The sequence below is a fragment of the Pogona vitticeps genome, chromosome 4, assembly GCF_051106095.1.
Source record: "Pogona vitticeps strain Pit_001003342236 chromosome 4, PviZW2.1, whole genome shotgun sequence".
Lineage (NCBI taxonomy): Eukaryota > Metazoa > Chordata > Lepidosauria > Squamata > Agamidae > Pogona > Pogona vitticeps.
This window is the reverse complement of record NC_135786.1, coordinates 104,421,209-104,437,545: the sequence shown is the minus strand read 5'-3', so window position 1 is coordinate 104,437,545 and position 16,337 is coordinate 104,421,209. Positions and strand designations below refer to the sequence as shown.

The 16,337-nt window shown below is 40.1% G+C and overlaps 1 protein-coding gene across 5 annotated transcripts in view; it reads right to left on the bottom strand.

The window, feature by feature from the left end:
- LOC110091706 (complement factor H) overlaps positions 1-15,628 on the bottom strand; it is a 66,710-nt gene extending 51,082 nt beyond the window's left edge. For 3 of the 5 annotated variants that reach the window (XM_078392304.1, XM_078392306.1, XM_078392305.1), the window contains exons 1-4: positions 13,045-15,628; positions 9,146-9,316; positions 7,470-7,637; positions 6,015-6,206 (exon numbers count right to left, since the gene is read on the bottom strand). In XM_078392304.1, coding sequence (XP_078248430.1) covers positions 6,015-6,206; positions 7,470-7,637; positions 9,146-9,316; positions 13,045-13,099 — 586 coding nt within the window. In that variant the 5' untranslated portion in view covers positions 13,100-15,628. The remainder of the gene's footprint in view (positions 1-6,014; positions 6,207-7,469; positions 7,638-9,145; positions 9,317-13,044) is intronic. The other 2 variants (XM_072998082.2, XM_072998084.2) reach the window with 1 other exon arrangement.
- Positions 15,629-16,337: the final 709 nt, after the last annotated feature.

The window sequence follows — 16,337 nt, the reverse complement described above, 5'->3', positions numbered from 1 at the left end:
GCGAAGGTTAATCCGGAACGGACTAACCTCGCTATGCGAGGCCCCACTGTATAGATAAATTCTATAGTGTTTAGCTGGTGAGCCTAGGCCATTCGTGTTGTATGAAATTACATTAAAGTTATCCAACACTGATATGCTTTTTAAAATTCACTTTGCTTCCTTTTCTCTTGTCCATATACAAAGTATTACAGAGAATTCTATCTATATATCTTAGTTTTAAACAATAAGATTGCTTAGTTTTGTTCTCCTTCCCTCCCCCCATCCCCACTATAGCAATGAGACTATGCCTCCAGCTCATACTCTGAGCTGAGCCTTGTGGAATAATGGGAAGTCAGGAGCTAAACATGCCCCTGAGGGAAGATTACCCCATACTGTACCCACGCTTTGCCCTGCTTGCTTTAAAGATATGTGTATTTTATATTCTTTTTGTTTATAAATATATTATTCTTCTCTCTATGCCATGTTATATTTTCAGTCTAATTCAGTTAGCACTTAACAGCTTGCACACATAGCCATAATTAGCCACTACCATTGTATCTTAAACTTAATTTTATATAAGCATGAACTATTAATGTCAGTGTTACATTTCATTATTTTCTCTTTATAATAACACTGCTCACTCAGTATATTTAACAGTATATTAGACAGTTGCTCAGCTACATCCCATTGGCAGTAATCTTCAGTTCAAGATAAAACTCTTGCCATGTCCTTGAGAAGATCAGCTATTCAGACAACTTTCCCCTTCATCCCTTCAAGGATTTTCCCCCTGTTCTGCTTTTCTCCAGCAAAACTGTATTCTTTCACTTTTCTGCTCACTCAGTGGATGGCTCTGCCAGCTGGGTGTTAGGGATGGTAATCTTCATATGCTCAAAGAGATGGTGCATTTGTGTAAATGGAGTCACAGTTTTTGGTATTTTTCCATGCCATATAATCATTTTAAAGGGAAAACCCCACATCTCTCTCTTGAAAAAATCTATGTATACGGTCACCATTGTTTATGTCTCTGATGTGAGATCTTGCAACAGATCCAATTTCTCTCCTTCAAACGCCAATTCCTGAATATTGTTCAGGGCATGAAACATGTCTGCTTTCACTGCGTATGAAGCAAATCTCACAATTATATATCTTCTCCATGCATTTTGTTTTGGTTTCACTCCAGCTCTATAGACATGGTCCAAGTCTCTATTTGTTTTCTGCAAAGACGGACAGAGTTCTTGAATCTAGTTCAAAACTAGTTGTTGCAAATTACTCTCCTTCTCCTTCAAAAGTCTCAAACAGAGATTCTGGCTTTGTCATCTATTTTCCTGTACCATGAGTCTGTCCCTTAGTTTTCAAATCTCCTTTTTCAACTCATCGTTTTTGGACTGTAGACTTTGTACTATCTCAAAAGCAGCATCAACAATTTGTTCTACTTGCTGATGCTTGATTTAACCTAAGATATGAGTGGGGCAAACTCTATTTTATGAAATTGTGGTGCTAGTGATTCAGACAATATTATGTGATCTGTTCTTGAATGGGTAGTACATTTCTTTGAAAAGAAAGTGTAACCTCTCTCTTTTGGGTTTAAATATATCCACCATCAATTAAACCCTTTCTTTTCATAGCTTCCCCATTTTAACTCCTTCCCTTAATATCTGCCTAGTATTTGATGCTGTGTCCATTTTTCCATTTAAAATACAATTTTAAGAGGGTATGTTTTAGGGGCATGATTAGGCACTTCAAATCATTTTGTAAATCTTTTCTTAATTATTTTATAAGCAGCTTCATCTATTTATAGAACAATTAAGACTCGGACCACACGTTTTCTCAATAGTTTTTATCCCAGAGCTATAATTGCAATTAATAATCAGCTTAAAGACCACCAGTAGTGAATAATTAGTTGGACTGTGTAACTTGGCCTGCGGTGTAGATGTTTGTATTTTTAGTGGTGGGACTTTTAGTGGGTGGGGAGTGTTTGGGAATTTTATGTGTGTGCATGTGTCTGGTCTCTGGGTGTCTGTGAATTTCGTTGTATGTGTATATACTTACAATGACAATAAATTATTATTATTATTATTATTATTATTATTATTATTATTATTAGCTCCTATAGTTTCTTTCCGACCCTTTTCCTTTTTCTTCTCTTTCTTGTCGGTATTGACTTACAGCATGTTTTACTTTGGGCATCTTATTTGGTTTCCCCATATCTATGCAAGTCAAAGTATTTTCCTTTTTCATTTACAAATTTTCACACTTATTTAGTCTGTTATTTTTGGGCTTAGAGCGGAGCTAATCTTCTATGCCACCATCTTCATTGACAGCAAACCACGCCCCCCCCCCCCATGAATGGGGATTAAGTGAATCAACCCATATCAGTTCCACTAGTTCAAATGGGCCATTTTAACTACAACTGACTATGCTAAAGTATATCACAACTAGAGTAAGCCCATTTGAGTCAATGGAACTCAGAAAGTTGATTCTTCAAATCCCCATCCATTCAGTTGGTCGACTCTACTGCAATATACTATGCTAAGCCCCAGGAGTTGGGCCATGTTGAATTTGAGAATGTTGCAATTCTTACAGATGGTAAACTTGTCCAAAGAACCCAAGAGAGGAGAAGGTAGCAAAGATCTAGGCCAGAAACAGGGATTTAGGAGTGAAACATGAGCTAACCAGATTCTCTGGCTACAGTTTGGATACCGGAGGACTGAGGAAATGATTTCACTTAGGCCTAGTCGGAACAGGACTTTAGTGAATTCAGCTCACAACGAACCTGAAAGTGGTCTGACAGGAGACCTCCAAGAGCAAGAGAGAGGAAGATTAATGTGTCTCTCTTTATCCACTCTCTAAAGGATTTTGGATGTGGTTCAGGTGAAGGTGGCCCCTCTGTCAATCTGTTCTAGCACTGTCTGCCTATTCCTTCTGAAGTCCTCTAAACTGCTCCTGACTTTGTATAGGTTACCTGTACTTTTGTACAGATAGTTGATCCTTCTTGATAGCTCATGTTTGCCAAGAGGAAAGTAACCACTAAATGACAAAACAATTGCTAAGTGGGCCACCTGGCTTTTAGAGGGATATTATGGCCATATTTTTTGTTTGAGAAAATAACTCAAAATAGCTAGGAGGTACCAAATGTCTCCTTTAGACAGAGAGTAGTTCTGGCTATCTTTAATGAAGTAGGATTTCGGAGGCCACTCTTGAAAAAGTTTGACTTTGACTACAATAATAATAACACATATTCTTGAGGAGGAGGTGGTCACAGGTGTTGGGGTGATGCCACTGTAAGATTTCCTCCCATCAATTCCAATTAAAATTTAGACAGATTTGACTATGAAACTGGCCATCCTGATGGATGGACAATGGAAGACATAAAGAGGTGTTCAAATCCTGGAGCATTCTTAGAATCTTTTGATACTATGGATTCTTCCTATTCCTGGAAATATAAATATAATGCCAATCAAAGAAATAAATGAGAATTAACTGCTCAAGTCATGACACCTCAAAACTGCCATCTGCGGTGGCTGCCTCATTCTGCTTAATGATAGGGTTGGCCTTCATCACTGTAACGAAGAATCTCACAAGGTATCTGAAAAAGTATTCTGATGGTGAAGAGATATTGCAAAATAAAAGGATGGCACAGATTAGTAAGAAAACAGGTATAAAATGAGAATTTGTACTATCAAGGGAGGTAAAGAGCAGTTTACTGCTGGGATTTGAATGGATTTCCTTTCATTTTCATTTGTAGACAGCTTATCACATTTGAGGGTGGTGTTTTGACCATGACCCAAAAGTTAAATGAAAGGAGAACAAATTATTCAGTGTCATCTTAATAATTAGGAGGAAAGGACTTAACAACTCTGACTTGAAACAGGAGAGCACTTCCTATTCTGTTGTCCTTTTACTTGTTTTCTCTTTATCTAAAGCTAGGATTCTAATATATTCCACGGGCCAAAATCCTGTTGCTTATCACCGCAAATCACACTAAGTTAGGCCTATAGAATCAGTGGGTACTTAAAGAGTCCATAGTTAGGTTCCAGTGATTCAAATGGGCCTACTCTATGACTTACTACGCTAAAGTAAGTTTCTACTAGAGTAGACCCATTTGAGTCAATAGAACTTACTGAGGAATTGACACACCAAATCCCCTTTGATTTTATGGAAACTACTCTAGTGTCATTTACAACACTAAACAAAGGATTTTGGTTATTTAAATATAACTTTCAAAACCTCTTCCAGAAGATTATACATACAAGTTTGCTTGTTACTTTTTCTCCCAAAGTAATTTTGTAGGTAATCTTGGCATTTGAATTCAGGATTCTGAAGCTCAGAAGCCATCCACCCTGAACATTTCTTCTGCTTTTCTTTGGATACTACACCCCGGTGTGCACAACTCTCATCAGTAGAGTCAAAAGGAGGACAAAAGACTTTGCTCTCTATGTTTTAGCACCACCTCCAGGTACTGGTGTATTTTTGTTCTGCTTTGGTTTACACCAGTCCTGGATCTTCCCTTCTGGACCCTAGTACTGCATTGATTTTTTGGCAAATATGTACTGATCTGTGCTGGGCATTTGTCATTTGATAATGTTTTCTTATGGGCCTTTTTCTGTTAGTCAGTCCCCACATCCATAATCCTTGGAAAGGTAAAGAAAGAAGGGAAGAAAGGACAGAAAGAAGTAGGTAGGGAAAGAGTGGAGAGGATAGGCAAAGGGAAGGGTGATTTTTGTAAGGGATATGTGCAAAAATAATTCCAGATGTGTTTAGGTAGGAGGTACAGAACAACCTCATGTATCCACTAATCTCAGCAACAAATATTTCCCCTATGTGGGGACTCATAGATTTGAATGATTTATTGACATGTGCAACAAAATACCAGAATGAATAAGTCAAGAACAAGTGGAGACTTAGACAACACTCCGGTGTCAATAAACCCTCAGTGAATACCCAAAGCAGCAAATGTTGTGGCGAAACTGGAGATGACAGTTTTTTCAATCCACATCCCCATAACTGTCGTATTTAATTTATTCATAAATTAACTTGGAGGACCACTGAAATAGTCATATTGTTCAAGATAGAGAGAAACCAAAATGCCTAGAATGAGCTCCAAAACTGATCTCTCAAAACTGAGTGAACAGGCAATAAATAAAGAGCCATACTGTATTTACAAGGTTGTGATCCAAACTTTATATATACTTAGGGTTATGGAATCAACACAGCCAGGATGTGTTGCCATCACTCAGCAAGGTGTGTTGACACAGCCAGCTTTAAAGGGAGATCACAAATATAGGTTCAGAGGTGCTGTAACAATGAAAACAGAAATAGAACTGGGCCTTCTTGACTAGCCTGTGGGTTGGCCACTATTACACACAGAACAGATACAAAGGATTCATGCCGTCCTTTAAAGGAAACAGCCATCTTTTCCCTTCCCTTTCTTAGTTTGATTTCCTCTCAGGGCTCTTCAGAAGAATCTTCTTTTCTCAAGGGGGTGCCAAGTATTCATTTTTGCAACACTCAGTTTTATTTCAAGAATTCACAGAGAATTTTAAAATTCCTGGAGTTTGTTAGTCAGGTTTCAAAGAAATACTTACAAGAACTTTATTCCCTCCCCTCTAATTATGGTGTTTAACAACAGCTTCCTTCAGTACAGGATATGCCATTCCCTAAGAAAAGCCCACAATCCTTTCTCTACACATACCATATTTATCTCTACAGGATAATTCCATATATTTCCTCTCCTCATATTTGGCTTTCAGAATGAACATACTGTATTCTGTTTGATAGGGAGTGGCAAGCAACCTGGCTTTCTAGACAAAATGTTACTAAAATCAGCTCCCTCTCACCAGTTGTAAGTGAAATCTTCAAAAACCTTCATGTTTACAACCACAGTTAGGGTGTATGAAATGACCTAATCAATGGCCACCTCCATTATTCTGTTCCAAACCCTTTTTTGCCATTTACCCACAAATATAGATTAGATACATGTTTCCTTTTTACAGAGTGATTTCTATTCCTGCTAAGCGAGAAAAACATTTACTTACTGAAACATTTTGGTTCTGGATCCCAGCCAGTCTTGGTGCACTTAATGTTTTGCCAGTTTTCCTTATTTGGTGGCAGAAAACCAGAATTACAATGATAATCCATTGTATAGCCCAGCCTTTTGGGGAAGGAATGTAATGGTTCATTGTAATAAAAATATCCATTTGATAAACGGACATAGCCACAGTTCTTAGCTTTGGAAAAGAAGTAGAAAAAAGAAGTTAGAAGCCAAAACAAATGAGAATACTCCCCACATGCATACATATACACACAGAACTCCCATACATGCTTTACCATCCAAACATGCACACAAACATATTTATGCCTCCATATATACATTTGTCTGAACCATGGTTTTCCCTCCAAACCTAGAAGCAATTTCTTCTGCACATAGCTGGTTCATAGAGTAGCAAATGCGACCAGGTGGGGGGCCATCCCCAAATTTGGTGGCCATGAGCTGGCCCTGTCCTCTAGGAAGCAGGATCTCTCAATGCTGATTCTGATATTCCTTCAGGATGCAGAATTTCTAATGCTGACTGCTAGAGCATCTTCTGGACCACAGCCCCTCTGGATGCTGGTTTTACAGTGACCTGGAGAAGCAGTTTCTCTAAATAATGTGTCCTAGACTGTTTTCAGCAACAGAGGATAAACTTAATGGCAAGGGTCATGGTCACCTACAAATTATGTGTGGGTTCTACATATTGGTAGCAGGCCGTACATTGTGCCCTCTGCCTTGCAAATTCATGAGGGTGTGGTTTGTAGAGTCAGAATACTGAAGAATCCCCAAGCACTACATGAGCTGGTCAGAGTTCCTTCCTTGAGGAATAAGAACCTCAGTAGGTAGGAAAAGCCCTCATAGCCTGGGAAAGAACTGCTGCTGGGATTCTCACAAGTACCTGCACGTGCTGGTTTGGTGCATGCGCAGATTGTCCCTCCTCTTTTCCTCTTCAATTGTTGAGTATAGCATGCACCTACTCAGAGATCTCCCATGCTACCATTTTTGGTATGTTGACCTTAGTGCTATTCAGGCCTGCTGCCACTCAGCACTGTCAACATGCATAGAGGGGGGCACCTTGCCCCACTCCCTCTGCCAATGAGTTGTTCACAATTTTAGCACAGGTTCTCCAGAAGGGAGATTCCTGCTGAGGTGTCAGTGCCACATGTGAGCAAGTACTCTGGAAATCCTGAGTTCTTGTTCATGTAGAGAATCTGCACATGACCAGGTCCCTTGGAAACTGCACTTCAGGGGCGGGGAGATAACAGCTGTCCCCCTGAATTTGGATTGCCCGGCCTCCATCAAGGGGAGCTCCTGTGCCTCTATGCACAACCCCAGCCCATCCCTTCCATAACATTAAGGGATCTCCAGATTTCCTTCCATTCCCATCCTTTCCACTATAATGGTCCATATCATTCAGGAAGTAAAGATATTCAGGAGTGACAAAGAGAACAATGCTTACGTATACATGTTGCAGGGGGTTGCCAGCCTTGTTCGGTGCACACAGAAAAATGGTCACTGCTCTGAAACCCTTCATGACACACTATCTCAATTTGTTCCTCATGTCTAAACTGAAGCTCCTTAGGTTGGAAGTCACCATTTCCTACATGGGGTGGCAGGCATACAATTTCTGCAGAGTATAAATAAGAAATTTGGAAAAGAAGGCATTGAGCAGCATATTTTCTTTCTTTGCCATCACCTTTACCATATTTCCACTTGTAGAGCAACTAAAATGTCACAGCATTAGTCCTCTGTACAGTGGTGCCCCACTAGACACTTACCCCGCATGATGTCGAAATTGCTTGATGATGACATTTTGTGATTGCAAAACAATAGTTCCAATGGGGGAAATCCGCTTTACGTTGATTAGGAGCTTGTTTTTTCTGGCTCCGCAAAATGGCTTCCCTCCCTTCTCAAAATGGCTGCTTTCCAGTTCCACAAAATTGCTTCCCTCCCTTCTCTAAAGGGCTTCTTTCCAGCTCCGCAAAATGGCTTCCCTCCAGAAAATGGCTTCCCTCCCTTCTCAAATGGCTGCTTTCCGGTTCCGCAAAGTGGCTTCCCTCCAGAAAATGGCTTCCCTCCCTTCTCAAATGGCTGCTTTCTGGACAGAAGCTTCACATTACAGCGATTTTTAACAGCTGATCGGCAGTTCTCTATGGGCAATCTTTGCTGGACTATGAGATATTTTCCCCATTGAAACGCATTGACTGGTTTTCAGTGCATTTCAATGGGTTTTTTACTTTCGCTTGACGACGATTTCGCTCTACAGCGATTTTGCTGGAACGCATTATCGTCATCAAGCAGGGCACCACTGTATTTTATTTTTCTGTGACACATCATGTAGCCATATCAATGATTTTACAGTCTTTGGGACAGAGCACATAAGACTGGATTCAGTGCACAGGAATAAAAATGAGAAGGAAGAGGACTCCTTTCCCATGTTGTGCCATAAGATACATGGGAGGTACATGAGAGACTAATTTGGATTGAATGCAACCACCATATTTAGAGTTGCCTCGTGAAAGGCCAAAGTAGCTGTGACATCCAACTCCCAGCAGAAGGAGAAGGAGCAGGAGAAGGGGAAATGACACATTGTCATAGATCATTGTCATTTGATCATCGCATTTGTTCTAATCCATTATTTTAAAATACAGTATGTGTGAATAAACCAGTCATGTCAGAAGTGGACAAGATCCGTTATAAAACATCCAGCTATTTTTTCTTTTAAAATAAGAATCACCCAGTGCTATAGCATTTTGCTGTGCTTCTAGAACTGGAATTTGAAGCAAAATAGTGTGTTCTCATTTATAGGGTTCTTCATTTTGAGGCGGGGGGGGGGAGAAAGAAAACTTCTCTTTCAGTTGCCACTTCTCCTAGCTTTCCTAACAATCCAGCAGAAAAGCTATTCCCTTCCGTATATAAGAGAAATGCAGGATTCTTCTTCTTCGATCCTGTTTTTCAATTTATCAAGCATAACTCTTTCATTCTTTTAATCCAACCCGATTAAGTAAAATTGCAATCCTAGGAACACTTGTTAAGGATTAAGATTCACTGAACTCAGAAGGACTTCCTGCTGACTAAATCTGCACATGGTTTAATTGCAAGATCACCAACTCTGGAAATGAGAAACATACAGACCTATACATTCCAGTCGTCCATTCCACCCATTCCGAGTGCATGTTGCTTCATTCCTATCAGCATGTCTGTATCCACGGTCACAGGAAAATTGTATTTGTTCACCATCCTTATAAATTACCCTTTGTGCCAATATACGTCCATGATCAATATGTTGTGGTTGGCAGGTTACTTCTACATTAAAACACACACACCAAAAAAACCCAGAATATTCTCATTAGCATCTCATAGTAATTATTTGAAATGTTTTTTCTTAAATAAGTCAGAAGGCTTATTTAATATGGAAATTAGCATTAAATTATTTCTGAATCTTCACTTTAGAGTTTGTTCCTAGAACCCAAGGAAATCTCCATACCCACACATGGGATCATGATGAAGGAGAAAATCTTGTCTTTTTTATTTTATTTAATTTTAATTTTATTTTATTTTATTGGAAATGGACCATTTTCAAACCCAGTAACATGAAGAACCCTCCATAATTTCCATTATTTTTTAAAATGAGGCAATCAGTACATTCACAAATGTATTAAATCAGTGCCTTGGTAGATCAAATTTAATAGGAACAGGTGGAAACATTTTCAAACAAACAAGTCCCATAAAAGCACAAATCACATTTCATGCCACTTTTCAGGTCTCCTTGTTCTGCTAATCCTGCTACTATTTGGACTGCAGCTGTTTAAATGTATTGTTTTTATTTCGGGGTCCTTTTGCTTTCTCCCTCCCCCGACCCCCAGTTAACTAGCCTACACATTTTGGTACAGGTGCACTCCAGGTTCCTTGAGATGTACAAACAATCTCATCAGAACCTTCAATTTTGAAGTGCTCAACACATTCAAATCGCAGCAGGTGGCCAAGCCAAAAATAAATAAATAAATAAAATAAAATCACTCTTGATCCAGATCCATTTTTCCAGTATGAAGGATCCTTTCATTTTCTGCTTCTTTCACAGTGAAACACTTTGTTACTGTAAACAAGCACCCAAACCATGGTTTAATCAAAGTTGTACGATAGCAAAAAGAACATTAAATTGGAAGTACCAGCTATACAGGAGATCACTAGACTGGGCCAAAAGTGATACTCTAAGAAAATTTCTGATGGAGAAAAAAGAATACAAATTGCTAATACTTCAGGCTAAGAAAGAATACAGTAGAGAATTATGAGGGAAGCTAATTGAAGTGGCAAAAAAATAAAAATAAAAACTCATCTCTCTTCTGGAAACTGAGTTTGGACCCAAATCACAAACAGCCATATGTATGCCTTTAGACAAATGGGTTTCCTTTTTCACAAGTTTATAGGAGGATGCCATTCAACCCCTCAGTGCAATAACTCCCAAAAATACCCCTAAATGGCCTCCTGTAACCATGGGCGAGATCAAATTCCACATGGAGAAACTGAAAAATGCCAAAGCCCCTGGCCTTAATAGTATTCCACCAGAATTTTAAAAAGAAAATTAGGGGTGGCGGGCCTCCTTTCTAGCACCGCTTTTTTACTCACATTGATGATATAGGCATATTCCCAAATCCTGGGAAACAGCCATAGTAGTCCCATTCCATAAAAAAGATAAAAGGGAAGACCTGTCAAATTATAGGCCAATTAGGCTGTCGAATATTATAGGCAAGCTTTATGCAAGGCACCTTCTGGACAAATTTTCAGACTGGCTGAAACATAAGAATATTATAGTGCTAGAACAGGTGGGCTTCAGGCCAGGGAGGTCCACAATACATCAGTGCCTAATCATCCAACATCTTATTGAGAAATGCTTGGCCAAAGGAATAACCCCGTAGAAATGAAAGCCTTTGAGAATACATTGAACGTCTCTATGGGGAGAAAACAACAACCAGCAGCAAGAGAGTTTATAGGGCTCTCCTCATGGGCTACTCTATCTCCTGCAAAGCATTTCAGCATGTCAGTTCCTTTTTGGAACAGAACCTTAGGCACAGGGCAGAACTGTCCAGCACGGCCCATTATTTAGTTGATTTTTAGGTATGTGGGGGGAAAGGGACTGGGCAGTGTTTGCTGCTCTTGGAGGTCTTCCAGGATATGGCTAAGGAGAAGACAGAAGGACCATTATCAATTTTGACTTTCCTGGGGATAGAATTAGTCACACAGGCACAGGTTTGTCACCTCCCAAACAGTAAACTGTGGGAGCTACAGAAGAGGATGTAAGTTATCATGGGCAAGAAGTCACACTCAGAGAATTACAGGAAAAATTGGGGCATTTGAACTTTGCTTGCTGAGTTGTAGCACCAGGCAGAGACTTCCTTAGGAGGCTGTGCAAGGCCATGAGTGGTGTAAGGAGGCCTTTGCATAGGACCAGAGGTAATGGAGGTATGAGGCAGGACCTACTGGTTTGGAGCAAGCTTTTAGATGGCTTCAAGGGAGTTTCGTTTTGGAGGTCAGACATTTGCTTGGGCGCAGACTTCCAAGTTCAAACTGATGCCTCAGGTTCATGGGGTTTTGGTATCTACTTTAGAGGAAGATGGTGTATATGCGAATGCTCAGGGGACAGTCACAAATTGGGTCTCACTCGAGACCTGACCTTTCCTATTGTGGGAGCAATAAGGCTATGGTCAGAAGAGTGGGCCAACTCCATAGTGCGCTTTTGGTGTGACAACCAGGCAGTGGTTCATGTCATTAATATGCTTTCATCCCGGCCCAAGCGAGTCATGACACTGGTTAGAGCCTTCACACTGTGCACACTGCAGTTTAACATGGTAGTGCAGGCAAGACACATCCCCGGGCTAGATAACAGCATAGCTGATGCCCTGTCATGTCTACAGATGGAATGGTTTAGGGAGTTAGTGCCAGGATCCAGAAAGTGTCCCAAGAGTCTTTCTTTGGAGGCCTGGCTAATTGGTGGGACGAAGCCAAGCATGCAATAGGGCTGGCATTGGCTCCCAGGACTCGTACAGGGTATTCAGCTGTGAGCACGGAATTCCAAGAATTTAGGTCTAGTGTGGATTTGCAGACTATTTGGCTAGTCCCAGTGGAACATCTGCAACAATTTGCAACATACCTGCACAAGAAGGGCTTATTGCCTAGTTCTAGAGTAGACCCTTGGTCCAGATGGGTGGGATAGAAATTTAATATATAAATAATAAAACAAGGTAAGATGTCAGCCTTGGCCTTTTATGCAAAAGTAAGAGGATGCCCTGTTCGAGCCGTAGTGGCATACCTAACATTGAGGGGAGAGCTAAAAATTTCCATCTATGCTGCTTCAAAAAAATTTTCTATTAACTCCTGGATTGTTGGAGGCTCCTCTTTTTTCCAGTATTTGGCATATAAAATTCTTGCTGCTATAGTTTTATGTATGATCAAATATCTTATTTTCCCCTATCAAATCTGGTATTATATTCAACAAAAACAGTTGAGATTCAAATGGAATTATAGAGGATTTTTTTGTGTGTGAAAACTCATGGATTGGTTTCCAAAAGCTCTTAACTTCCCTTCAAGTCCACCACATATGATAAAAACTACATTCTTTTACTTTGCATTTCCAACATTTGTTAGAGGTAGTTTTATGTTGGTTTTTTTTTATATATATAATTTTTCTATTGCATCTGATGAACATCTTATACATATTTTCTTTATAATTAATTGCTTTTGTTCACTTAATATTATCTTCCTATATTTGTGACCATGACTTTAAGTTAATATTGTGGCCCACATTTTGGGCCCATTTTATCATACATTCTTTAACCATTTCATCTTTCTTTTTTCATTCTAGTAGATAATTATACAACATTTTGATCAGTTTTTCCTTCACATTCAAATGGTGTCTGTTCCTCACAAAAGCCTATTGTTTTGTCTCTTGTGCATCTTGAATCTATTTGTGTTTTTGTCCACCAATCAAGTATTATACAATATAATTGGTGGTATCCATTTAGATTTCAGTTACTTACCATCCGCTGCAGTGCAACATACCCATAGCAGGAGCAGAGCCAGGGGAAAAACCATCCTGGACCCTCAGCAAGGGCTCTGACCCTTTTCCAATAGCCCTCCTTTGGTTTTCCCCGGCCCTTGGCTAAGTGCAATCTGCTTTTCTAAACTGCTGCAAGGAAAGGCTTTGCTTAAGCTTTTGCTTCAGAGGTCACTCCCCTTTATATCCTATTGCAACACACAGACAAACAATCAACCTCTTCTTTTTGGCAGAGAAATATGCAAATGATGTTAAAAAAAGTAATTCCCCAATTTCTCAACTCAGACTTTCCTGTTTGCTTTCAAGCCATACTTCACATCCGTGAGTAACCATGACTAACCCAACAACCTACTCCCCACAATCACTTTTGTTCTGTGGGTATTAATTAACCACAAGTCGCCAAAATGAAAAGAAGTGTTTTGTAGGCAAGGATTTTTTTTTTTTGGTGTTTTACACCTGTTCCTAAGAAGAGGCAAAACTATAGCTGTGGAACAACTTCACTTCAGCTTTTTCTTCAGCAGTCACTCGCCTTTATATCCTACTGCAAAACACACACACACACACACACACACACACACACACACACACACACAAAGAGAGAGAGAGAGAGAGAGAGGAGAGAGAGAGAGAAGGAAATATGCAAATACTTGCATATTTGGCAGGGAAATATGCAAATACTGCAAAAAATATTTTTCTAATCTCTCAACTCTGAACTTCCTGTTTGCTTTCAAACCACAATCCACATCTGTGTAATTGTGTCTAATCCAGCAAACTCCCCAGCTATTATTTTTTGTTCTGTGGATGTTAGCCATGAGTTCCCTCCAGAAAGTCACTGTTTCTTGGGCAAGCATATTTTTTGTTTCACACCCTGTTCATATGAAGAGGCAAAACTATAGCTGTGGTTTAAAGTGTTCACCTAAGATGTCTCTTGGGTCAGAGTCTACCCACTAATATTACTAGCATTTTTTCCAATATTTGCATTAGAGATGGGTACAGGTTTAAAAATGAATCAAAAATTCATTCAAAAATCACTAATTCATTGATTCATTTTGTTCTTTTGATGGGACATGTTTTAGGCTGCTGACCATTCAAAACCATTCTGCTGAATGTGTCTACATTGGCAGCAGAGAAGAATCCTATCTTCTCTGCAGCCCATCACATATAGGACTTCAAACAAGCCCTAACCCATGTTTGGTTGAATTCACTCATTGTTTTCCATCATTCTTCCTCTAGCCTCTGGTCCACTTCTTTCATAACTGCCAATTCCCTGTTAAACCAGGAGGCTTCTCTGGCTCCAGTCCATGGGAGGGGATGCTTAGGAACAATCATGTCCAGAGCCATAGCTATTTCTCCATTCCAGAGCCAGGGCTTTGACAGAATTGCCTGCTGAGGCAATGGGAAACTTCCCAAGAGCTGTTGGAAAACCAGTCAGATCTATCAGTCTCCTGTGATGGACTATCCTAATTGGTCCTCTACCCCTGCAGAGTTTAAGAGTTCCTCACCATGAAGTGATCTGTGATCTACAGAGAGTTCCTCTACACCCTGATCAACATGATCCTGACCTGCACAGAAGACTAGGTCCATAGTGTGCCCTGCAGGATGCATGGGGCCAAATACCACTTGCAACAGACCCATGGTCATCATGGGGGATATGAAGCCCTGTCCCACTCCTAATACATTTGCCTTGGCATAGACAATGTGGCCCCCCAGTATTACAGTTGTAGAGGACTCCAACATCACCTCCAATACAAATTCTGCCAGCTCAAGAAGAGAGACTGTGGAGCAGCAGGATAGGTGGTACACCAATACAATCCCTATTCTGTCCTGGGGCTCTACTGTTAGGCTTTCATACTCGAACTCAGCAAATTGTGGGGCAGGGCACCTGGTAAGGGGGAAAGAATCACAACAGACTATGGCTACTCCAACTCCCCACCCTCCCATGCCTGGCCTGCTGCTGCACAGAGAACCCAGGTGGGCAGAACTGAGAAAGACTAAGTCCCCGAGTCTTAGTCCCCTTCCTCCATTGTAATACTGGCCAGGTCAATGTGATCATCCAGGATCAAGTTCTAGATGGTTGATGTTTCATTGACCAGGCATTCAGCAGCAGAATTTTTAACCCAGAGGAACCATTGCCATGGCTACTTAAACTCTCTGAATTGGGAGACAATTTAGGAGTAACCAGTATCCCCTTCCTTCCCCCACTCCTATAATGATACAACTGTCTCCCCTCCTTATATCTCCCTCTACCCTGTATTGCTCCAAAACAACTCTCTGTTCCCCTTCTCCACCATCCCTATTTGAAAAAACATCCCTCCTTCAGCAGACACAAACCTTATCAATAAAACCAATTATTAAAACACAAAACAAATTATACCAGCACAGCAGGCAGCCAAATGAAAACAAATGTGCAGAGATAATATACTGGATTGCTGTTTCAGGCCTATTACATTTCCCTATGTAATTCTGGCTATTGATCAAGTTTTCTCCTTGTAGTCATAAGGGGCAGGGAGGGACAAAAGGGATTCAATTCCTCCCAAAAGCTGTAGTGTTCACCTAGATTAGGCCTCTTCATGCCTGCAATTTACACTGCCATTTATTTCAGGTGATTACTTGTTTAGCAACACAACTGCAGGGTGAGTGGTGGGTGTAGCCAGAGAGATATAGAGTGGGACCCTGCACTCAAGCTCAGAATGATACAGGAAACATGTACAACTACATAGGAAATGTACGTATCATTTGAACTAGAAGCTGACATGTCCTATTCTTTCTGTTTTCTTATTTGCAACTCTTCTACTAAATTTGTCTGTTTTTCCCCCAGTCTCTCCTTTTCGCCTTCACTTTTTCAGGTATTCCAGCTGGCTAAAATTTGAACAGCCAAAATGCACTGTATAGTTAACTTTGGCTTAAAGATATATTGAGTGGGGAGATGTACTTTCTCGGAATAAGAAGGCAAACATTCTCTCTGCAGTGTTTGCTAACCAAACATTGCAATATGGTGGGCGTAAAATTATTTACTATGCCAAATCACAATGAGGAAATTATTTTCAAAGGTTTTCAATTTCAATGAATAGGTTATTGTTCTTGCATTTTTGAAAAACAGACATGTCTCTAACCATAGAAAATATAGAAATTCTAATACTGGGTGGAGCTGTTTAGTGATAGCAAGTTCTAAGAAATTTAAGCATTTTAATACACATGGGACCTTTGTATTTGTATCCTGGAGCATTCAAGGAGACACTCATTAGGCCCATAAGAAAGAAACCCAGTTTGGCAGCA